Source organism: Carlito syrichta, unplaced genomic scaffold (assembly GCF_000164805.1).
Source record: "Carlito syrichta isolate Samal-C Ts95f unplaced genomic scaffold, Tarsius_syrichta-2.0.1 Scaffold106255, whole genome shotgun sequence".
Taxonomy (NCBI): domain Eukaryota; kingdom Metazoa; phylum Chordata; class Mammalia; order Primates; family Tarsiidae; genus Carlito; species Carlito syrichta.
In genome coordinates, this window is record NW_007050351.1 from 14,252 (window position 1) to 38,306 (window position 24,055).

The 24,055-nt window shown below is 49.4% G+C and overlaps 1 protein-coding gene across 1 annotated transcript in view; it reads left to right on the top strand.

The window, feature by feature from the left end:
* Nucleotides 1-12,813: 12,813 nt before the first annotated feature.
* ZDHHC1 (zinc finger DHHC-type containing 1) overlaps nucleotides 12,814-24,055 on the top strand; it is a 21,945-nt gene continuing 10,703 nt past the window's right edge. The window contains exons 1-3 of the mRNA XM_008066648.2: nucleotides 12,814-13,028; nucleotides 20,177-20,223; nucleotides 21,602-21,844. Coding sequence (XP_008064839.2) covers nucleotides 20,215-20,223; nucleotides 21,602-21,844 — 252 coding nt within the window. The 5' untranslated portion in view covers nucleotides 12,814-13,028; nucleotides 20,177-20,214. The remainder of the gene's footprint in view (nucleotides 13,029-20,176; nucleotides 20,224-21,601; nucleotides 21,845-24,055) is intronic.

Below are 24,055 nucleotides of genomic sequence, written 5' to 3' on the forward strand. Positions count from 1 at the left end.
GCGCCCGGGGCCGCTGAGCCTCCGCTCTCAGGTGAGCACATTCAGCTCACACTTACTCGGGACACCTGAGGACACGCACGACCCGCATCCTGGCTCTGTACACTGATTGCGGAGCACTGCGTGGAGCCAGCCCGCCCTCACCCGGTCTCTGCTGCGGCTGCCGCCGCCGCCGCCTGTCCGCACACGCGCCGCACAGCCACGCGGTGCGCGGCCGCAGGTCCCTGGCATACACGCCCTAGCGCGCTCACACCTGAGCAGCTCGCGGCCACCAAACACTCCTGCTGGAGGGGTGCAAGATGACCGCTCCGGGTTCTTGGAGTCTTTGTCCCGCCTTTCCCCTTTCCTCCAGGGCTCAGCTTTGAGTATGCACAGCCCCAAATCCTGCCACACGAATGTATGTGTGTGTGTCGGTGGATGGGAGGGGCGGTCAGAGGAAACATCAGGGGGAGTCAGCGAAGGCAGCTTCTAGGACAGGGTGGTCCCTGAGTTGCTCCCCTGAATCCTCAGGGGATATAATAAGTAGTGTGAGTCTGTACATTGTTCTGCTTTTGTGTATGAAGGTCCATGTTTGTGTGTGGCCCAGCGGCCCCCCCACCCTGCCCACCCCCGTGTCTGGCACCCTGTGCCTAGCATCTATGCCAGGGCTCAGCCAGGAACTGGGAGCTGGTGCCAGTATCTGGCTGTCAGGTTCTTTTTTTTTGTTTGTTTGTTTTTTTTGAGTTGGAGTCTCATTCTGTCGCCCAAACTGGAGTGCAGTGGCCGCTCCGGGCCACCGCAGCCTCGACCTGCTGGGCTCCGGTGATCCTTATGCCTCAGCCTTCCACGTAGCTGGAACTACAGGCGCACACTACCATGCCCGGCTAATTTTTAAATTTATTGTAGAGATGAGGTCTTGCCAAGTTGCCCAGGCGGGTCTCGAACCCGCGGGCTCGGGCAATCCACTCACCTCCACTTTCCAAAGCGCGGGATTACAGGCTGAGCAACCGAGCCCAGCTCTGGCTATCAGGTTCTATGCTGAGGAGAGGAGGTGCAGCCCACAACAGAGGGAGTCTCTGCTTCCTGTGGGCCACCAGGCCTTGCCCAGTGCCTCATCTCTGCCCTCTCTAAGTCCTGGGAGGTCACGGGCTCTTCGTCATTCCTCCTAACTCTGTTACTCATTTTATCTTTTATGTGCCCAGGCTCTGTGCCAGGACTTCATGGCAATGTCTCCGCCAAAGCTCTCTCTGCCACCTAGGCATGACCCCTTGGTGGGCCGGGGAAGTCTCTAGGAGACAGACCCACTCCAGGGGAGAGGCTGTGGGTGGAGGACCCATCTCCTGCCTAGAGCCACCCCTGTGCCTCCTCCTGTAAGTATGGATGACAGACTGCCCTCACTCTGGGAAGCAGGACTTGCCTGAGGAGGGCGTGAGTGTCTGACCTTGGGTACATGACCTCACTTGCATATGTTTGCCCTCGTGTCCATGGAACTCCATGGCTCGTCCATGATGTTTGGTTGTGTCACTCCCTATAGCCATGATCTGTGTGTGCATGTGAGTCCATTTGTGTGTTGTGTGTATTTCTGGTAACTCCCCTTTGAATTAGGTCGTTCTGCCTCTAGAAACTTAAGGAAGCATTTCTTTTCCAAACTCACTGACTCCTGAATGTATGGCCCAGGCTCAGAGGTGGACACAGCACTCTTGGCCTGGCTTTTTGATTTGAGATGTAGCTCTAGCCACTCCACCAAGAGTCTGGCTGTGGTTTCTATAGTTCATCCCATTCAGGACTTTCCTTTGGGGCTGGGAAAGAGGATAAAAGAGGAGATAGGATCCTGGGGAGCCTTCAAGGTCAAGGTCACATAGATAGTACCAGTACTTGCCAGAGCTGGAGTCAAAGATTTAGGAGGATGAAGGCAAGAAGGTAAGGTGAAGACAGACTGAGGAGCAGGGCCTTCCACTGTCTTGTGAAGGAACCATGAAGGGTCCTGACTCATCAGAAAGCCCACCATGAGGAATTGCCGTTGACTACAGAGTATAGGATGGTTAGATGAGGAAGTGGGTGTTTCCAGCTCAGCTTCTGGGAGATAGTGCCATCTCAGGCAGAGTCATCAGCTTGTGGGATTTGAGTCTTGGTGAGACTGAACGGTCTGCCATATTTTTATAGAAACTCTCCCCCATTCGTTCCACTTCCTAGGCCATGTCTCCTCCTTCCCAGGATATATGCTCCAGCTTCCTGTGGCCTTCTCAGCCGCGGACCCCTTGCCCCTAATTAGGTGGAGATGTTCTAGATGTAGAAGGTGGTTAGGGCAGTCATGACTGGGAGGAGCTGGCCCAGCCCTGTCTGAGGTCTGGTGCCAGGTGGTGCCTGCCTAGGGGCAGAGAACCAGCTTCTGCCAGAACCAGGAATCTGGTCTGGCAGGGACCTCTGGGGAAGAGAAAGGAAGGGGGGCAGAGGGCAAGAGCCTCATCAGATAAGACAGGGCCTGGAGGGGCAGAGGAATGAAGGGCTGCCAGAAGGAGCAGAGCCCCTGTGCCACCCCGCTCCTAAACCCTCAGTCCACAATCTCCCTTAGTCCTTTGTTCCACCCCCCACCCCCCTTGGTCAGAAACCTAGTTAGCTGAACGCTTAGCACACCCAGGCTCCGGAAGACCTCGTGGTGGGTCAGAAACCGGCAGGCTCGGGTCCCCTCCTACGCAGTCCAGCAGCTCACTGCCACCATCTGCTGGTCTGTTGAAGAGAATGCGGCTCTGAAGGGGATAAAAGCCAAGTGACCGCTGGATTTGAGAATGAGGACACAAGTCCGGAGTGAGGGGTGCCAAGTGGCAGTCTCCAAGGGCTCTCACACTCTGTCCTCTGATTATACTGGGGATCCTGGAGCCTAGACTCACTTGCCATCTCTTCCTCCCTCCAGGGTCCAAGTCAGAAACAGCAGAGTCCCAAGGAAACCCTGCCCTACCCTCTGTTGCATGCCTGGCACTGTCCACCCATTTCTTCCCCCGCCTGCCAGCACGATGACAGAGGGGTCCCTCTTCTTGTCAATGGCCAGTCCCTCCACTCGTGTCCTAGACCCCGTTACTTCCCGTCCTCAAAGACAGCAAACTTGTATTGAGTTCCTACAGTGTGCTAGGTCCTGTGCTGAGCACTGCAGGTATAACAACTAACCACTGGCCCCTTCCAGCAGTAAACACACTGTCTCTGGGCTCGCCCACTGGGGCCCTCAATTCTATGTTTCATTCCTCATAGTTCTTGTGTTCTCTCCTACGCTTCTCAGCCACAGTTCTCTAACGTTGTCTACAATCACCATTGCAGCTCTCTCCTCCCTGACTTAAGCCATGAATCAGCTCTCCTTCCTGACCTCGTCAAATGTAACCAGTAAATGACCTCCTAGTCGCCAAATCCCATAGACCCATCTCTTCCTTCAGCTAATGTGGTCTCATCAAAACCTCTGCCCTGCTGGCCTCTCTTTCCTGCCCCAAGCCCTGTCTCCCTTTGGTGCCGAGGAAGCCACTGCTGCTGGGGTTCCTTCTACTTCACTGCCTCTCCTTAGCCACCCGCTTGAGCTTCTCTTCCTTGTGGGTGAACCTCTGGCTATGGAGGCCTCACACTCAATCCCTCCCCCCGCCATGAGCTCATCTTCCTACTCACATGCCAGCAACTCCCCCGCTCATTTTCCAGCCAAGGCCTCCCTTTTGACTGCAGGCCCATGTGTCCAGCTGCCCCTGGACGCCTCCCTTGGACACACATAGGCCTCTCACACTCAGCACGTCCAAAGTTGGTCTCATCATCTTCCCTAGTCTGGCAACCACCCGCCCCCACAACATCCTTAACCCTCGTTGCAAGCATTGGCTTCCAAATCTCTTTTTTCTGTTCCGAGTCCTGGGTTGGGTGCAGATGCCTCACCATACCTTTTCTAGTAGGTATCATATCTCTATTTTTACATCCAAGGGAACTGAGTCTTTCAGAGGCTAAGAAAATTGCTTAAGTTCTCAAACTCAAGTCCACCTGAACTCAAAGTCTGGGCTCTTGAGAACTGTGTTAATGCAGGGCCATGTTTATCACCTGTGGCCTCTTAAACTTCATTCTGAGGGCAAGGGAGAGCTTGGAATGGTTTTGAGCAAGTGAGACCCCTATCACAATTGGCCAGGTTATGGATTTGGGGAAGAGGGGAAAAGTGGAGGCTGGGAGTCTTATTCCTGCACCCGGATAAGGGACAGGGGCAGAAGTCTGTTTACCCAGACAGCCTGAGGTGCCCTGGAGAAGCAAGGGGTCAGCCCAAGGCAGCTGAATATTCATGGTCTCCAGCACATGGCTCGTGAACATGGGAGACCTGGAGGTTGCCAAATCTCCTTCAAGTGTCCTAGTCCTAGGCGTGAACTGAAACCCCTCCTTATCAGAGGTATCCCTCCTAGGCTGGGCACCTGGAAATCAGGGCTTTCAGTTACGGAACTGAAGGAATGGTCCTCTCCAGTTACTGGGGAGAGGAACCGTGAATCGCAGGAAGCCAGAGTACCATTTGTATTTTCAAACTGTGTGGCATCCCCCTCTGAATTTCTTTTACTGCCTCCAGGATTGAAGGCAGTCGTTTAGGGCTTAGGGTCCTCGAGTTTGGGAAATACCAAGAGAGTGTGCTCTGCAGGGTTTTCTTGGGTGGAGAGCTTGGCTGACTCCGGATGAAATCCCCCTAGGATCCCTCTTGGATCCTCCAGTGTGACTCTGAGTTATTAATAACCCTCTTTTACATTCACTGTGTGTTTGCTGCATGCCAGTCCTTGTGTTCGACTTGCTTCTACTTTATTTACTACCCTCACATCATCCCTATGAAGCACAAAACTATTATCCCCTTCCTATACTTAAGGAAACAGGCTCAGAGAGAGGCTGATATGCCCTATGTAGCATAGTCATCTAGACCCTATATTCCTCATCATCAGGCTACCCTTTCCCCTGGCCTTCAGCCTAGGAGGCTGGGATTATTCAGTGGGCAATACCCAGGTAAGACTATCCACTTTTTAAAAATTTCTTCTGGATTAGAAACATGTCTTCCAACGGCAGAAGTAAGGCAACTTGATTATTAAAACTAATTCCAAAACTTGCTTCCTTACAGCTTCCGTCACCCCAATGCAGGCCTTTTCTTGGCAGAAGAACTGCAAAAGATACAAAAATTAGTTGCTGTTGGCTGGCTGGTTTAATTTATTTGCATATACATAATTCAGCCCCACCCCTGGTGGCTAATATCCCCCTAGGGAAGCTGTGGCTGTTTTCTGATTGCTGGTGGGGAGGCCTGTATGTGTTGTTTTTTTAAATAAACTGAAACCAGATGGAGGGGGATTTTGTTCACAACCTTGCCTACAATTTTCTCCAGCGAATTCCTAGAAAAGTCAACTACCTATGAGTGGTGCCTGTTCTCCGTGGAGGTCCCTCACCGCTGGTATGCAGATAGGAAGGTGAAAACAAAAGAGAAAAAGAGCTTCTGGGCCCAAGGCTTTCTGGAATGTGGGGGTCAACTCCTGGTTGAACTCAATTTTAGGTCTGCACTTACAGTTCGTGTCCTCACTCTCCTTTCCCCTCCATTGTGTTGGGGGGTGGGCAGGGGCTGGGGGTGGGGAAGGGTCTTGGGCTGGGCCTGAATCACAATCACTGGGACCAACTGCATGTTAAAAATATGAATTCTAGGCCGGGCTCAGTGGCTCAGCCTGTACTCCCGCGCCTTGGGAGGCCGAGGTGAGTGAATTGCCTCAGTCCGCGGATTCGAGACCTGCCTGGACAATTTGGCGAGACCTCATCTCTACAATAAATCAAAAATTAGCCAGGCATGGTAGTGCACGCCTGTAGTTCCAGCTACTTGGAAGGCTGAGGCGGAAGGATCGCCAGAGCCCAGCATGTCGAGGCTGCGGTGGCCAGGAGCGGCCACTGCACTCCAGTCTGGGCAGCAGAGTGAGACTCCAACACACACACACACAAAAGAATTCTAGACTCCCACATATACCCCATTTGCAGTGCTAACCTCTGGTATGAGACCCCAACTCTCTGGAGGGTTTGATTTTTGCAGTCAGTGGAGAGGTTATCCCCCTAAAGAGGCTCAAGCCACTCCTGCTTCCATCCTGGAAAGACCAGATGCTGGAGGAGGTTATCGAACTATTTTTAACCACCAGTCAGGTCCAGGGCTTTGTAATTCTCCTGGAGCCCTCATTAAGCGATTCCTTGTTCAGAGAGATGAGGCAAGTGCACCCACTGGTCACCATGCCAAGGGTTTAGCATTTTTCTTTGGAACGTGAATTGGGCATTGTTGTAGTGAAGTATGACCCAATCCCCAGGCAGGGGACAACACTTCTTTCCCAGCTCTGACCTTCATTCCTAGCTCAGAACACCTTTCTTTTGAATTCCAAGTTTTTTCAGATAATTGTGTCGGGTTACATAAGGTTTTGAGATGTGAACACTCAAAGGAAATTCCGCTGAGAGCAGGTCTGAGAGGTTTCGGCGCATAATTTGCTTTAAAGTATTCGAGGAAAAATTCAGGTGTCTCAACCCTGCACATTTTTGAAATAAAGTGAGTAAGAACAGCCAACAACTTTGCATGCATGTACCATTCCCCATAGAAATGAGCAGGCAAAAAGATTTCATGTTGGAAGGAAATACCCCTCCCCAGGGAGTATGTGCAGAGGTGAGGGGATGGGGAGGGGAAAGTCAGTTGCAAAAAGGGCAGCTTGGACCAGACTGCCATTGAAATGGAAATCCTTACAGCCCAGGATTACTTTTCCCCCTGCCCCTCTGCATCTTAGGTAACACATGTGGTAAATACAAGCCCTCAGTTTTCCAAGAAACATAAAATAAAAATGGAATTACTGGCAGAGAAGCCTTAAAATCTTTAGTTCCTAAGACTCTGCGGGCACATTTTTCACACACCATGATTTTTATTTCATTTGCCTCCGAGGGGCAGCCCTCCAGCAGTTATGTTGCATAAGGTGCTGTTTCCAAACACCTTGTCCCCAACTGGAGACATAGAGTAAATTTTATCTAGGTCTGAGAAGAGTTCTGGAAGGGTGACATCGTGTTCCAAGCCGCACTGGTTATAGTCAACAGTAGGAAAGCTGCCACCAAAGGAGCTGAGAGAATATTTTAAATACCAAACAGCAATTCATTCTTTTTTTTTTTGAGTTGGAGTCTCACTCTGTCACCTAGACTGGAGTGCAGTGGCTGCTCCCGGCCACCGCAGCCTCGACCTGCTGGGCTCCGGCGATCCTTCCGCCTCAGCCTTCCAAGTAGCTGGAACTACAGGCGCGCGCTACCACGCCCGGCTAGTTTTTTGATTATTGTAGAGATGAGGTCTCGCCAAGTTGCCCAGGCAGGTCTTGAACCCGCAGGCTCAGGCAATTCACTCACCTCAGCCTCCCAAAGCATGGGATTACAGGCTGAGCCACCAAGCCCAGCTAGCAATTCATTCTTAAAGCACAAAGCGATCATAAAAAACACTTAACAAGGAAAAATTAATGGGAGGAAAATGTCTTGAATGTAGCAAATTTTTAAAAAAACTTTATGAGGGACATGGAAAAAATAGATTTACTATGTTGAAGGGATGGTATAATATAAGAAAGTCCTTCTTTACACAGAAATAATTCAATGAGTGGTTATTTACTTTACAAAAGGCTTCACAAAAGAATTCCTATAAGTAGCACTATCCTTTTACTTGTTCCTTTCTTCATTCATTCAACACATACTTTTTCTTTTTTTGAGTCCAAGTCTTACTTTGTCACCCCGGCTGGAGTGCAGTGGCCCAGTCACGGCTCACTGCAGCCTCAATCTCCTGGGCTCAGGTGGTCCCTCTGCCTCAGCCACCCAAGTAGCTGGGACTACAGGTGCACACCACCACATCTGGCTAATATTTTTTTTACTTTTTGTAGAGACGAGTTCTTGCTGTGTTGCCCAGGCTGGTCTCAAACTCCTGGCCTCGGGTAGTCCTCTCACCTCAGCCTCACAAAGTGCTGGGATTACAGGCGTGAGCCACTGCGCTTGCCTCAACACACATTTCTTGAGGTCCTCCTGTGTTCCAGGCTCTGCGCTGTGCTCACAACGGTAAGCAAGACAAACATCATTCCTGCCCTTGTTGGCTGTCTAGCTGGAGGGACAGATCCTTATCAAATCATTACACAATCAAGGAGCCCTGGATAGAAGGAACTAGAAAGCTGAGTCCCATGATAGTGGCCTCTTCTATTCTGAGAGGCAGAGAAAGTCTTCCCAAAGGAAGTGATGTTCCAGGTAGTGTGAGTATCAAGTGCAAAGGCCCTGGGATACAGAGAGCTACAGAGGTCTGCCAGAACCAGGGGGCATGCAAGGTCCTTGCGGACTGCAGTGACCAGCAGTAAGAAGGAGGTTTGGATTCTAATTTCATGGTCTCTGAAAATACCTCTCCCTGAGGAACAGGGAGTGTTGTTGAGGGTTGGTAGCAGCAAGTAAAATAATCAGCTTGTTGGAGTTTTTTTTTCCTTTTCTTTTTTTTAAATTTAAGACAGTCACAGGCTATAGGGAGAACAGACTGATGGGAGTGAGGGATGGGGATAGGGAGCCCCCAGTGGAAACCAAGAGACCAGTCTGGAGGCTGCTGTGCTTGTCAGGGCAAGAGAAGCTGGTGGACATGAGGACAAGCCAAGTGGATGGGCTGACTCATCCCAGGCCCATTGGAGAGGGTACTGTGACCCAGACAAAGTGGACCCAGAGAGCAGGGGCTGTGGCTGATCATCTCCCACCCAGGCTAATTTGATAATTAAATTTAATTCCACTAGTTGATGAAATAGCATCATTTCCTGGTAGAAAGACAAGGACAGTGTAGATTGTAGGTACCAATGATTACTACACATTGACCACCGTCTGGGTGCTTTATATGCATGATTACGTTTTTAGGCCTCATCACGGCCCTGTGCAGTAACTTTTATTACTCTCATTTCACAAACGAGCAAATGGAGATTTCTCAAGGTTAAAAAATTTACCCAAGGTCACCTGTTGGTGACTGGCAGCTTTAGGATTGAACCAGGTAACCACTGACTTGCCCTGGGCAGGTGACGCATCCCAGGAAGCCTGGGAGCACATTGCCTCTAATTAAGGACATACCTGCTGGTTCAGGCCCAGAGCGGGATAAGCCGGCTTTGGCTGCCTGAAGTCTCCTCTGGCAGTTCCAAGGAGTCTTGTAAGTCAGCTCACACGCGCGTGTGCAAGCCTGTAAAAACACAGTTGGCTGTTTTCTCCCTGTGGCCTGGGCTGTTCTACTCTGGGCAGACCTGCCTTAAATGTCAGGGGCAGCAGCTCCAGACAGGAACAAGTCCTACCCAAGGATCTGGCTTCTGTAAAATGTGCTTCACGTTTTCATAGAAATTGGCCAGGTTTGGGGGCCGTGCTGGAACAACACTTTCAGTAAAGGGAACCCCACGGGAAAAGGCTTGAGGGTGGAAACAAATGTTGCTGCTTCCAGGAGCTTCAGAATAGTCATAGAGGACAGGGATGAGCTCACAGACCAGAAGCTTACCCAGCAGTGCCTTGGAAGCCATGCTTTGGCATTTCAATGGATCTCATAGGCAAGTGGGAACTCTAGAAGATTCTTTTTTTTTTTTTGAGTTGGAGTCTCACTGTTGCCCAGACTGGAGTGCAGTGGCCGCTCCCGGCCACTGCAGCCTCAACCTGCTGGGCTCCGGCGATTCTTCCGCCTCAGCCTTCCAAGTAGCTGGAATTACAGGCATGCGCTACCACGCCTGGCTGATTTTTTAAAAAATTTATTGTAGAGATGAGGTCTCGCTGCCCAGGCAGGTCTCGAACCCACGGGCTCAGGCAATCCACTCACCTTAACCTCCCAAAGGCGCGGGATCACAGGCTGAGCCACCGAGCCAGGCTCTTTTTTTTTTTTAGTTGGAATTTCACTCTGTCACCCAGGCTATAGGGTAGTGGCATGCTCACGGCCCTCGCAGCCTCTTCCTGCTGGGCTCAGGCTATCTTTCCTCCTCAGCCTTCCAAGTAGCTGAAATTACAGGCATGCACTACCAGGCCCGACTAATTTTTTGATTTATTGTAGAGATGAGGTCTCGCCAAGTTGCCCAGGCTGGTCTCGAACCTGCAGGCTCAGGCAATCAATCCTCTCACCTCGGCCTCCCAAAGTGCTGGGATTATAGGCGTGAGCCACTGCGCTGGCCTTAGAAGAAACTTAAGCAATACTGATGAGGTGGTGTTTTCACATTACAAAGATTTATCTGCCACCTGCCTGCCTGGGAATGGGCAACGTGTGGCCTTTCTCAGTTGGTGATAACTTGGGCAATTTCAGCTTATGGACTGGGGACAGACTCAGAAAGCACATAATTGAATTGCCTATGCCTTTAAAAAGCAGATTGGGGGTGAGGGAGTCCACCTTTCAGAGAGCCTCGCCTGGAGTCACTCACAAAGATGTCAAGGGAACCTGAATTGTCACTTGGATTTTTGCTTCAATTGAAAACAGTTGGTTAGATGTAAGTGCACTTGATTCACTGTATTCGTTTCCTATTGCTGCCGTAACAAATTACCACAGATTGTGTGTGTGTGTGTGTGTGTGTGTGTTGGAGTCTCACTCCGTCGCCCAGACGGGAGTGCAGTGGCCGCTCCCGGCCACCGCAGCCTCGACCTGCTGGACTCAGGTTATCCTTCTGCCTCAGCCTTCCAAGTAGCTGGAATTACAGGTATGTGCCACTGCGTCCAGCTAATTTTTTTATTTATTGTAGAGATGAGATCTCGCTAAGTTGCCCAGGCTGGTCTCGAACCTGTGGGCTCAGACAATCCCCTTACCTTGGTCTCACAAAGTGCTGGGATTATAGGCATGAGACACCATGCCCAGCCAAGATTTATTATCTTTATGGTTTTGGAGGTCAGAAGTTGGAAATGGGTCTCTCTGGGCTGAAGTCAAGGTGATAGAATGTTGATTTCTTCTGGAGGCTCTTGGGAGAGTCTGTTTTCTTGCCAGTGTATAGAAGCTACCTGTCTTCCTTGGTTCATGGCTTCTTCCTTCATCTTAAAGCTAGCAATACAGTGACTTCAAATATGACTTCTACTCCATTGTTACATGTCCTTCTTCCACTCTGCTCCTCCTCTCTCCCTCTTATAAAGGCCTTTGTGACTACATTAGATCTACCCAGATAATCCAGGATAATCTTCCGCATCTCAATATCTTCATCTCATTTGCAAAATCCCTCTTGATATGTCAGGTAACATATTCTCAGGTTCCAGGGCTTAGGGTGAGAACATTTCTGGGCGACTGTTATTCAGATTATCACCTACTATAACATCTAAGACACCCAGGATGCATTCAGGAGAAGTTCCCTGGAGGCAAGTGGATTCAAGGTCTAGAAGGCTGTGACTTTCAGGTCCCTCCCCTTATTATGGGCATGCATGGTCTCATCCTCTGGATCACTGTCTCTGTTTGGCCCTATGTTCTCCAATTCCAGATAAAGTTAAGGAATCATCTTGTAACTCTGAAACCAGAATAGCATTGATATTTATTATGCATTGAGTTTGAGTTTATCAGTCTTGAAAACTAGAGTTTAGGTCATAGAGAGGCTAAGTCACTTACACAAGGACCCACACAACAGGCATGTGACAAAGCAGGAGTAGTTAAGTTGTTTTTATTGTATGCATGTGACATTTTGGAGATAAGGATGTTTTCTGTCCCTATCTACCCATTCCGATCTGGCACAGCTGCTGCAATACATAGGTGAGGAGTCCCTGCTGGGTTTCTCACCTCAGAGCCTTGTCTGAACCACCAGGTTGCAGCTAGCTTTTCACCATTTTAGGGCCTTGGATATATGGATAAGACAGCTGGCAGAAGACAAAGACTCTTATTGTCTTTTGAGAAAGACGGAGCTCCTGGGAGAATCCATTCTGAGTGTCCCCAAGGAGAAGCAGAGAGAGCTTTCAGGGAAGCCAGGCCAGCAGGGAGGTGTCTCCTAGACAGAGAAAGGGAAGAGAGGCTGCCAGCCCTGGAACAGAGGAAGCAGGTTTCTGTTCCTGGCAGCCGGGGCGTGGGGGTGGGGGGTGCTCCACAGGCATGACCTCACAGAGCCCAAACCTGAAAATCTTTTAGGACTGGGCCAATGGCTGTGGAATTAGTACCAGAAAAGAAAAGCCCCATGACCAGAGGTTCTTTTTTTCTGGTTGTTTTTTTTTTTTTTTTTTCCTGTGGGAGATATCATGAATCTTTTGGAATGACCTGGCTAAGAAAAGTCCTGCAGAGAGACCAGGATTGACTTTCCCATCAGCCTGGAAGGTGGGGGCTCCCAGTAGGATTTATGTTTGATTTAAAGGCAATAAAGAAATGAGGTATTTTGTGTTACATATTTTAAGCTCTTATACCTCACACGTCATATTATTGGGTACATACATTTTTATGTTATTTATTTGTCCAGATCTATTTCCTCCTTTTACCTGTAAGCTACCTGGTCGGGATCTCGTGGATGCTCCCCTTGGAATGCCCAGTGTCCAGCACATTATCTCATTGAAGTGCGCAGGTTGACTGGGAGTCCTCCTGAGTGGTGGTTTCAGGACAAAAACTGGAAGGGAGGCGCCTTTGGGACACGTTAGGATTTCGGGAAGACAAACTGTGGATCAGGAGTGGTAGAAAATGGATTTTCTAGGAGAAAGGTTAGAAAATACCAGGAATATGCGGGCTGAGGCGCCACGGGGGTCCCTGGGAAGCCCCGCCCTAGCCGGGGTACCGGCGCGAAGTAACGCAGCGCGGTTTGGCCGCTGTGGGGCGCCGTAGCCGCGCCGTTGCTAGGGGAACGGACCCCGCGCCGGACGAGGCCCAGCCCGTCGCGGCTTGGCCTGGCGGCACAGCCCAGCCAGCCCGAGCCGGAGCGGAAAGGCTAGCCGGCCCAGTTTCCGTTCGGGATGGGTCCCCGCTCCGGGGCGCGTTGCCACCCGGTCCCGGGGACTTTCTATGTCGCGAGGGTCTGAAGCGCGGCTGTCCCGGGAAGGGTGGACGGCCCGCGAGGGCGCTGAACCGCTGGCTGACCTTGATTGGACCGATCTGACACAGCCGCCGCGACGCGCAGGTGAGGAGTCTCCGGTTTCTCACCTCGAGTCTGGCCTAAGCCACCGGGTCGCGGCTGCTGCCTCGGCCTGGAGCCTCGGCCTGGAGCCCCACGGCCTAAGCATCAGGGACCCGGCAGAGCGCGGGGCTTCCTTCTGGCACTTACCAAGTTCACAGAACTGTATTGAGCACCTACTGTGTGCCGGGCTCTGAGCCAGGAGAGGGCACAGAAGCCTCGGAACAGATGCGGCTGGTCCCTAGAACCCATAGAGTATTCAGGAAGTGGGGTGGGGAGCAGGTGCTAGACACATGACTAAAGTAATTTCAGGTCGGGTTACGTGGAGTGGTTGTGGAACGAAGGGTTTGGTCACGGAGGGTCTGCCTTAAAAGATGACTTTTAGCCCGGTGCGGTGGCTCAAGCCTGTAATCCCAGCACTTTGGGAGGCGGAGGTGAGAGGATTGCCTGAGTTCAGGGGTTCGAGACCAGCCTGAGCAATATGGCGAGACCTCGTCTCTACAATAAATCAAAATATTAACTGGGCGCGGTGGCACATGCCTGTGGTTCCAGCCACTTGGAAGGCTGAGGCGGAAGGATTACCTGAGCCCAGTAGGTCGAGGCTGCAGTGGCCGTGCCACTGCACTCCAGCCTGGGCAACAAAGTGAGACACCAACTCAAAAAAAAAAAAAAAAGAAAAAGAAAAAGAAAAAGGTAACTTTTAAGCTAAGACCTGAAGATTGGAAAGGAGCCAGCAATGTAAGCAGAGAAAGAGTGTTTCTGGAAGAGGGAAAAACAAATGCAAATGTCTGGAGGCAGCAGAGCAGAGTAATATTATGGAACAGAAAGAAAGGATGAAAGGAGCTGTGGAGGCACGCAGGATGAGTGTTTCAACTTTATCCTATTGAATCAAGAAAACCGTTGAAGAGTTGTGATGAGTCTCAAGTTCTGAAAAGTTCACTTTGCTGTGGGCAGTGTGGCTGTGACAAGACACATAGGGAAGTCAGCCAAGGGCCTAGTTTTGCCAATCTAGCTGTGCTTCATAGAACTACTTAGTCTCTCTGAGCCTCAGTGTCCTCATCCATGAAAGGGAGATGTTGTTCTACATTTTGTTTATGAGAAAGTGAGGGGCCAGCCACATCTGAGATCAGTGACAAAAGAGGTCTATGAGAACAGTTTGAAATGATAGGACCGAGGTAGAGCCTTATGGAAGTGAATTCCACTGAAGCACTTAAAGCAGCGTCTGGCCCAGAATAAGTGCCCTCTAAATGCTAGCTTTGGCTATTATCGTTGCAATACTGTAGGAGAGCAATGCTGGAGGCTTGGATTAGGGTGATGGCAGCAGAGATGGTAAGTGGCTTAATTTCCTTTACTGAAAGAGGTCTGGATTCAGACATGTGTGAGGGGTGGTCCCTGCTTTGGTGGAACTGGTGGTTCACTGTGGGAGATGAGTTTGTAAACAGATAATCACCATGAGATGCAATACAAGCAATAGTAGTGCCTAATTAGCTATATTTTTTCTTTTTCTGTTTTGTTTTTCTTGTTTTGTTCCGTCACCACTTTGTTCTTAACAACTGTTTCTTGGTGGGTGTTCCCCATGGCTGACTCCTGGCAATCATATGAGCTGATTTCCTGGTTAAAATCAGCAACCCTTACTTCCCTTCATTGCCTTGTTTCTGCTCTTTGTTGCTCCCTCTTCTTGTCCCCTTTCTTTGGCTTAACTTGGATCCCAAACAGTTTGCAGTGGTTGTTTCAGGAGGAGAATGGCACAGAAAATGTCTGCAGACCACATCACCTCAGGACTGATTGAGGTTTCAAGCTTCTCTTGTCATAGCATCAGACTTCTGCATGTTGTTTATAAGAGAAAAAGTCAGGGCCCAGCCACATCTGAGACCAACGACTGGAGAATTCTTGGAGAAAAGCTTGAAGTTCCAGTTTATTTCCTGGGAGTTGTGTGATGTGTATCCCTTAGTTGAACTATAGCCACTTCTCAGAATTGTAAGGGCAAAGACTTCTCTGGCACCTGTGGGAAATTTTAATAAACAAAGTGCTCATTCAAAAAATCTTTTATAAATAACTTTTTTGCACTGTAAAGCAATGTGCACTGTGAAGCGTTTTCTTTCCAGCTCCCTTTTGGTGGTTAAATTGGGCTTCTGTGAAGTCTTAGTGAAAATTATTTCAAAAGCAGGTTCTGGGGAAAAATGGAAAACTCATTTAGAAATACCCATAGATAGAAAATGTCTCACACAGAAACCATAAATGCCCTAACAAAAGGAAAAGATGCTTAGGAGCAAAACTTTCCTGTGGAGTGTACCTTCCCTTTGGGTTCTGGGACCTCGACTGGCCTGGGCAGAGGACAAATGGCAGAGGACAAACAAGGTCCTGCCCAGCAACTCTTCAGTTGTGCTGTATGGGTGTCTGATTCCAGCTTTGACAAGACTCATAGGAAATTCTGTGGCTCTTCCTCACAGTTCTGTAGCTGTGACTCAGAATTGCTTTTAAGAGCGAGAAAGCCTTTCACTAAAACTAGGTACTCTTTTTGCACGGCTGTTAGGCAGAAATTCCTTGTTTTTCTGGCGTGGTAACAGGGCCCTGGGTCACACGATGCATTTGGTCCACATGGCAGCCCAGTGGGGCCAGGAGGGCAGAAGGTGACAACCTTCAATTATTTATTATTTGATGTATTTTTTTTTCTTTTTCAAAAGTAGTATATGCTCATGATTTAAAAAAAAAAAAAATTGAACAGTACCAAGGACTACACAGTAATGCAAATCTGTCTTATAGCCCTTGGATCACTAGACCTTCCTGGAGGCTGCCCCTGTGTTTGCTGTCTTGCATTTCCTTTAAAAGAGAATCTGTACATGTAGGAAAATAAATGTCTGTTTATCCCATTTGTTTTTGTTTTGAGTCAGAGTCTCACTCTGTTGCTCAGGCTGGAGGGCAGTGGCAGCCTCAACCTGCTGGGTTCAGGTGATCGTTCCACCTCTGCCTTCCAAGTAGCTGGAACCACAGGCATGTGCCACCATGCCTGGCTAATTTTTTGATTTATTGTAGAGATGAAGTCTGACCAAGTTGCCCAGACTGGTCTCAAACCAAGTAGCTGGAAATATAGGCATGCACTACCACACCCAGCTAAGTTTTTGATTTATTGTAGAGATGAAGTCTTGCCATGTTGCTCAGGCTGGTCTCGAACCCCTGAGCTCAGTCAGTCCTCTCACCTCCACCTCCCAAAGTGCTGGGATTACAGGCTTGAGCCACCGTGCCCGGCTGTCTCCTTTTTGTTTTTATTTACTTGGTAGCTCACTCTACAACTGTTCTACATCTTGCTTTTTTACCTAGCTGTGTATCAAAGATTATTTCATCCCCTGTATATATTTTTTGATCCTTTGTTTTTGCCATTGCATAGCATTCCATTGTGTGTCACCATTTGTTTATAGCTTTTTGTCCTTTATTATTACAAACAATGCTTCAATGAATCTTTGTGTATTTTGTGAGTATATGTATAAGATAATTACCTAGAAATGGAATGTCTGGGCCAAAGAGTATATGTGTTCTAAAGTTTGATACAATTGCTAAATTGCGTTCCAGCTGTTTGAAGGATGTATACAGAAGAGATCCAAAGAGATGGATCTATGAAATTTGCCCCCAGGGTCCTCAATCTGTGAGTGGCAATGCAGACTACTCTATCTCTAGGCCTAGGCCTCTTCCCTTGGTCCAACCTGCCTCTCCCCACTGGTGCCTCAGGACCCTCCAAGCCCCTGCTTCAGCCCTGTCACTTCTCCTCTGACCCCTTCACCCTGCCCTCCCAGTTCCTTGGTCTCCCCTGACAAATCCTCTTTAGTGATTGAGTTGATTCTGAAGTCCTCAGACACCTTGCAGGAATCCAGGGGTGCCCACCATCCCTCCAGGGCTAGTACTTTTCATCTGTGCTTACTTTGACATTGCCATGCAAAAAATTTCAAAAGAGTATTCCTAAATATTTTTCTGGTGGGAGCAGAGGTGGACAGGAGGGAAGTGGATCATTCATGCAGCTATTCTGGAGTTTATAATGAGAACTTAAAATGTTAAGTTCCTTCCTTGAATTTAACCATATAAGTCAAGGTAGCCTAACCTTATTTTGAAAACACTATTTAAGGCTTTTAGCAAGTGAATGTTAACATGAATAGAATATTGCTGTCCTGGCAATTGCCTTCACCTTGTAGGGGACAAGGGAGGGGCCTGCACAGCCTCTCCCTCCTGCCTCAGATGGGGGTGGATCCTTGGCTTACCAAGGTGGCACCTATCTGTGGCATAACCCTTCTTGGACCCCCTCACTTTTGTCTTCCCTTTATTCCCGCCAGCCTAACTATGGATTGTCTGGGGAAGCAGAAGTTACATTAAGAATGTTTTGCTGAGACCCATTTACCTCTCAGCCACCAAAGATGCAATTGGGTGTGCCAGGTGGGCAGGGAGGTGCTGGGTGGGTAGTGGGAAGCTTGTGGGCTTGCCCTCCACCTCCTGACCAACTCCTCCCAAAGCACAGGGCTGCAGGGCTGCTGGCCTCCATGGGCCAGCTTGCTGTGGTGTCACCCCCCCACCCCGTGCCCCCCTTCCCACTGTTGCTAGAAAGCAATAAAAAAAAAAAACCCACCATTATGTTAATCTCCTGCCTTAAGCTTCCTTTCAGCAGTGCCCAAGCTTCCTCATCTGGCCCCCGCTAAGACCACCTGTGATCTAATCTCCTCAGGGTTCATCTCTCACTGGTTTCTGCTTCCCCTACCCCACCAACCTGTCCATTTTGTGTTCTTTCACACTGAATGACTGGCCCTTGCATGGGCTGCCAAAGTACCCATTCACTTGCTGTCATGATGTCTGTTTGAATCTTTCTGGGCCCCCAGAGATGTAGCCCCTGAGGGCAGGTGCCTGACCTCATCTATGTTTACATTCTCAGTGTGTACAAGGGGTTGAGTCCCAGTAAGCACTGATTGGCCAAGGTCTGAGTGTGCCAGTTGGCCATGTTTTTGGGGAGCAGAGTCATACAACTTTCAATCCAGTCTCTTAGAGAAGTGCTGAGAGGGGAGGAACAGTCAGAGAAGCCTGGGATCTGGTGACAGTACTTGGTCTCATCTGTGGGCCTTGGGGCCCAATCTTGGATTGTTTCCAACCTCCCAGCCCTTTTAATCAAAATTTTTTGGGCCAAAAGAATTTGTGGCCACCAACTCCACACGAGAAAATGTCATCAGTTAAGAGTTGGCTGTCCCAGGCTTATGGGGCAGGCCAGCATGCCTCCTGGCCAGCTTGGGTGTCTATTCTGGAATGCTGCTGCTGCCAGGGGGTTCTGCCAAACAGCACCCTCCCCACATCCATAGTGTCTGACAAGTGGTACCTCTCTGGGCCAAGGGTATCCTGATTTGGAATTAGAGCCACTCCTAAGACTGTTTGTGGCAGGCCCCTGGCCTCATATGGTGACTCTTCTGCCTTAGGGCCTGGGATGTAGCAGCACTGGGGGTGCTTGCAGTGAGGCAGTATCAGCTATGTGCCTCTGTTTCTCTCTTTGGAAACTCTCTCAAGGTGTAGAGCTGTTCAGATTTGGGAATGGCAAAGGGAAAGCCAGAGCTTAGAGATCTAAATTCAGGAATTCCTTTCAAAGTAGTTGCCCTGGTGATGGTGCCATTGGAGGACCTCTGTGCAAACCACAGGGATTTACTGCAGAGCAGAACCATTTAGCTCGTGTATTCACAGGGCTTGACCTGATGACTTTTGTTTCCAAAAATCTTCTTTTCCTTTCATTTTTTTCTTTCTTTTATTATTTTTTTAAGGCAGAGTTTTGCTATGTTGCATAAGCTTGAGTGCAGTGGCATGATCATAGTTCACCGCTACCTCCAGTTTCTGTGTTCAGGTGATCTTCCTGCTCCAGGCTCCAAAGCAACTGGGACTACAAACATGCACCACTCTACCTGGCAAATTTTTATTTATTATTATTATTTTTTGAGTTGGGGTGTCACTCTGTCGCCCAGACTTGAGTGTGGTGGCAGGATTATAGCTCACTGCAGCCTCAATCTCCTAGGCTCAAGCAAGCCTCCCTCTTCAACTTCCCTAGTAGCTAGGAATACAGGTGTGTGCTCCCATGCCTGGCTAATTTTTTAAATTTTTTGTGGAGACCAGGTCTTACTATGTTGCCCAGGCTGGTCTTGATGGGCTAAAGCCGTCTTTCTATGTAAGCCTCCCAAAGTGCTAGGATCTAATTTATATTTTTTGTAGAGACAGAGTTTTGCTATGTTGCCTAGACTGGTCTTGAACTCCTGACCTCAAGTGATTCTTCTGTCTCAGTCTCCCAAAGTGCTGGGATTATAGGCATGAGCCACCACACCCAGCCTGTTTCCAAAGATCAAGGACAAAGATTTGCTGCCTCTGGGGACAGTCAAAAGAAAGTGATGCCAGCTTTTTTGTTCTTTGTCACCTTTGACTGGAGGTGACAAGATTAGAATGAAGACCCAGTGGCATAGCTCTTATAACATTATGTTCCTTAGAACCACTGACTTAAGAAAGCAACTTCAACAAGCTCCATCATTCTAGACTAAAATTCACAGACTATCAGATGTAATAGCCTCAGTCTAGAGATATGAAGACAAACCATAACTTCTACCATTCAGCCAGTATTTCTGTGTCAAGGATTTACACAGAGTGTCACTGATATCTGTACATTCCCCTAGGGAGGTATCCTTATCCCCATTTTTCAGATGAGGAAACTCAGGCCACTGAGTTAGTAAGTGCAGAGCTAAGAGTTGAACCTAGATCTGTTTCCTCCAAAGCTGGGGCTTTTTTTGTATCCTTTTGTGGCTTCTTATTGAAGACAAGGTAAGTGACCAGAGGATTCCAATTGAATCCCTGAGAGAAAACTAAGGTCACTGTATTTAGCTTTGAGATGAGACAACTCAGAGGTGACTGCAAGTAATGCCAGCCTTGGCTTGCAGAAGGCTCTGAGTCACAGGTGGGCTGAAGGGCACAGTGGCTAAGAGTGAATGCTGGCAGTTGGGGTGATAGCCAGTCAGCAGAAGGAGCTGGACTGGGAGAGATATGAGTGCAGAATGGGGGCAGGGCTGGGAGGATTGAAGGTAGGGCAGAGCGGGCCAGGTGGCTTTGGGGAGACCAGGATTCCACACCATTTACCATGCCCACATTTCTTTTTATTTCAGATGTTTTCAAGTCAGCAAACATTTACTGAGCATTTACTATGTACAAGGTACAGTTCTGGGTGCTTGGGGGAAGGGACATAGGTGAATGAATCACAGCACATTTGTACCTTTGGAGGAACCTGTCATAAATGGGGGGCAGAGATGGAGATGGCAAAGTGTTCCAAATGGCAAAGTGACTTGCCTGATAACAACTGAGCACAAGGGCCCCCTTTCTCCACTTGAGGCATCAGGGAAGGCTTTCTGGATGAGGGGACGTGGAGTTGGCTCTGAATATCAAGTCTTATTTTTGTCACGCTGAAAAGTGAGAAAGGCACTCCAGGCAGATGTGCCAAGGTGAGGTATGCCACACTGCTTAGTCAAATTTCCTGGCCCACTGGCAGGGACTCCTGAAAAGAGTTCAGCTACCAGGGTATTATCCCCAGCTCCCGGCCTTCCCACTCGAATTCAGAGTTGGTCTGTCTCTCCAGGTGTGGTGCTGTCTTCTTGGGCTTTACTTCCACCTTGGACTCAGAAGATACTGGGGTGAGGGTCCTCCTCAGGTGGCAACAAACCCACTCCTTCCTGCCCTGCATCTGTCTCTGGCCACTAGGCCAGCTTATAAGCTAGAGGATGGAGGGGTGGAGGTGAAGGGGCTGCTGCCATCTGGTTGTCTGGCTCTGAGTCAAAGGGCTTTAGTTCACCTTTCTGTGTAAATCTGTACACCAGGTCCAGATTTCCTTAGAGAAATGTGGTCATTTCTGCTGCTGGAAGGAACCAAAGAGGAATCTCTCTCTTCTCTCTTCTCTTTTCTCTTTCTCTCTCATGCTGGCTCCTCCCCAGCCAAGAACCTCAGGTAGCCCTTCTGAGGTGTGGAGCAGCGCTTCAGGGTCCCCCAGTCCTAAAGGAATACTGGGTCTGCCAAGGGGCAGAGACCAGATCCCTTTTGTGAACACCCCCATTCCCTATTTCCCTTAGCAAAGGCTAAGGGGGCCCTCTCTGACACTTGCATTTGGACCTCAGGATGGAGGTGACTAATCCTAACAGAATCAGCATGTGTTCTCATCACTCTGGCCCCAGGCTGATATTGTTACCAGATGAGAACATTGGGCTTAACTCTGATGGCTGTGGAGACAGAGCACTTTGAGTAACAGGCAGCCACACTGTCCTGAACAAACCCTGGACTCTCCTACCTTATTCTGGCCAGGCTGGGGCCAGGGTTTGCTCTGGGGCTTTGAGACAGCAGCCCACTACTACCCTCCCCGCCCCCTCCCCACTGCCTGTCTCTGTCGTTCTAGAACCCCAGGGTCCCCTGCTGAGTAGCTGGGAGTCAGTTTCATGTCCTAGCCTGTTTCCTGCCCTACTAAAACCTGGCTGCAGGCATGGGGCTCTGGGCTCCAGCCTGGCCTCCTCAGGCTAATGCTGTCTCTATGCTTTCTCCCTCTGGAGATGAACATCTGCAGCAAGCCCTCCAACAAGACAGCCCCTGAGAAGAATGTGTGGACGGCGCCTGCTCAGACCAGCAGACCCTCCCCAGAGCTACAGGGCCAGCGGTCCCGCCGGAATGGGTGGAGCTGGCCCCCTCACCCGCTCCAGTTTGTGGCCTGGCTGCTATATCTCTTCTTCGCTGTGACTGGATTTGGGGTCCTTGTTCCCCTTCTGCCGCACCACTGGGCGCCTGCTGGCTACGCTGTATCCTTGGGAAAGGGTAGGGCTGGTGCGTGGAAGAGTGGGGGAAAGGATGGATGGATGTGGCAGAGGCCTGAAGCTGGACCCAGAGCCTCAGAGAGTGCAGGGTGGGGCAAAACAAGGTGGGTCCAACCCCAGGGACCAGCTGCTCACCTACCTGGTCTTAAACCCCATCTGACCTCTCCACTGTATAGGGTAAGTGGACCAACCTAAAGTATCTTGGAGCATTTAAAGTCCCGCACACATGTGAAACTTACTAACTGAGGAACCAAAGGAGCAGTACAGAAAAAGAGAACCTTTAAGCTAAATGTGTTCAGAGCTAAACAAAAGACAAATTAGGGAGTGATGATTCTATTTACAAAAGAATTTTTCACTTTCTAAAAAGAGTAGTGGTAGAATTCTTTTAACATAGTAATTTCCTGGTACATTTAAAATGCAGTTTTATTTATGGACATACTGTGCCCAGGGCTGCTTATGAGCTCATTGATTCTGTAAATCAGACCTTTTTAGGGTGAGGTTTACTGTGACAAGAGTCAGGATAGGGATGCCCTAGAGGCTCCTGGGCCTAGTGGCGTCATTGTCCTAGCCCTGCCCACAGCCTCCAGGAACAGAGGAAGTGGCTGTAAGGCCAGGGGATTGGGATGTAGCAGTCATCACTGTGCCCCTGTCCAGAGGGGTCCTGTTTGAGTGTTGTGGTGTGTGTGCTTCACGAAAATGATTCCTGGAGGATGAGGGTGACTTAGAGGTGGTTGGCAGGGATGAGTTGGAAAGCCTGGGGCATAGAATTGGTGACTAGCAGTCCTTGCTCAGTGCCTTCAGAACTATGTAGAACTGAGCAGCTTCTGCCAGCTCTCTGGGTCTCTGTCTAATGGGAAGGGGCCTACCTCTTCCTGAGGAGGGACAAGGAATACATTCAGATGTGTGTGAGCACCAGAATACAATAAGCCATGAATATGAGCATATTCTCTTGGGAAACCACAAAGCCTTGAGCTGGTGAGTGACAGCAGGTGTGTGGAAAAGGACCCTAGACAACGTTGTCATCCTCAGACATCTGCAGTGTCATTGGGGAACTTCTGGTTCACAAGAGGTGGACTTTCCCTGAGGTAACCAACAGGCCTTAGTGCTATTAAGTAGAACGTTCCATGGGACATCCCTCCTGTGATCTGGAATGGATATGTCTCTCACTAGAGATTACCTGGGTTTCTGCCATGAGGGTACCTGGCAAACCAGATTAATGATCATGTGGTTTGGAGCAAGTGGAATCAGAGCAAACAATAAACAGAAGTAATTAGCATGTATCGAGCACTTACATGTGCTGCCAGGTCCTATGTCAACCACTTTACATTAATTATTTCACTTGATCCTTGTAATAATAATGTAAAGAAGATATTCTCACCATTTCACCCGTGAAGAACAGGAGCTCAGAGAGAACAGGACTGTTCTGACTGAGGAAGTGGGATGGTCTGAGGGGTTTGTCTTCTCCACATTCTGTGTCTACCTGCACTGGGCACAGAGCCACCTGGTTTTGTGCCCAGACTAGGCCTGTATTGTTTTCCTTCTTTCCATCAAAGCCTCCTTCTTTCTGTAGACTCCCAGGGCCCCTGAGGGATGAGTTAGGGTAATTGTGTGTACCAAGTACCACCTTGGGCCTGGAACTGTCCTGGCCCTTAGGGAGGTAAAGCTGAACCCTGGGGTACTCAGCCTGCAGCTAGAGGAAAGGCTGGTAGATTGGAGATGGTCGTCACACCAAGTGGTGTAAGTATAGGAGTAGGGGTTCATACAGCAGATTGTGGGAGCAGGAGGAGCCGTCTATGCCAACATCAGCACTGTCTAGAAGCATAGCTGCTGCTTGTAGCTCCCCTGCGCAGCCTCTCCCCGCATGCTCTTGTTTCCGCCCCTTTCTTCCATCACCTGAATCCAGTCAGTCATTGAGTCCTGCTGAACTTGCCTTCTAAATAACTGTCACATTGCCCTCCATTTCTCACACTGTTACCTACCTCTCTTATCTGGATAACCATTACATTTCCCAACAATCTCCTGAATACGCTGTCACTTCTGGCCAGCCTATCTGCTTCCCTGTTCTTTTTTTTAGTTGGAGTCTCACTCTGTCGCCCAGACTGGAGTGCAGTGGCTGCTCCTGGCCACCGTGGCCTCGACCTGCTGGGCTCTGGCGATCCTTCCGCCTCAGCCTTCCAAGTAGCCGGAATTACAGGC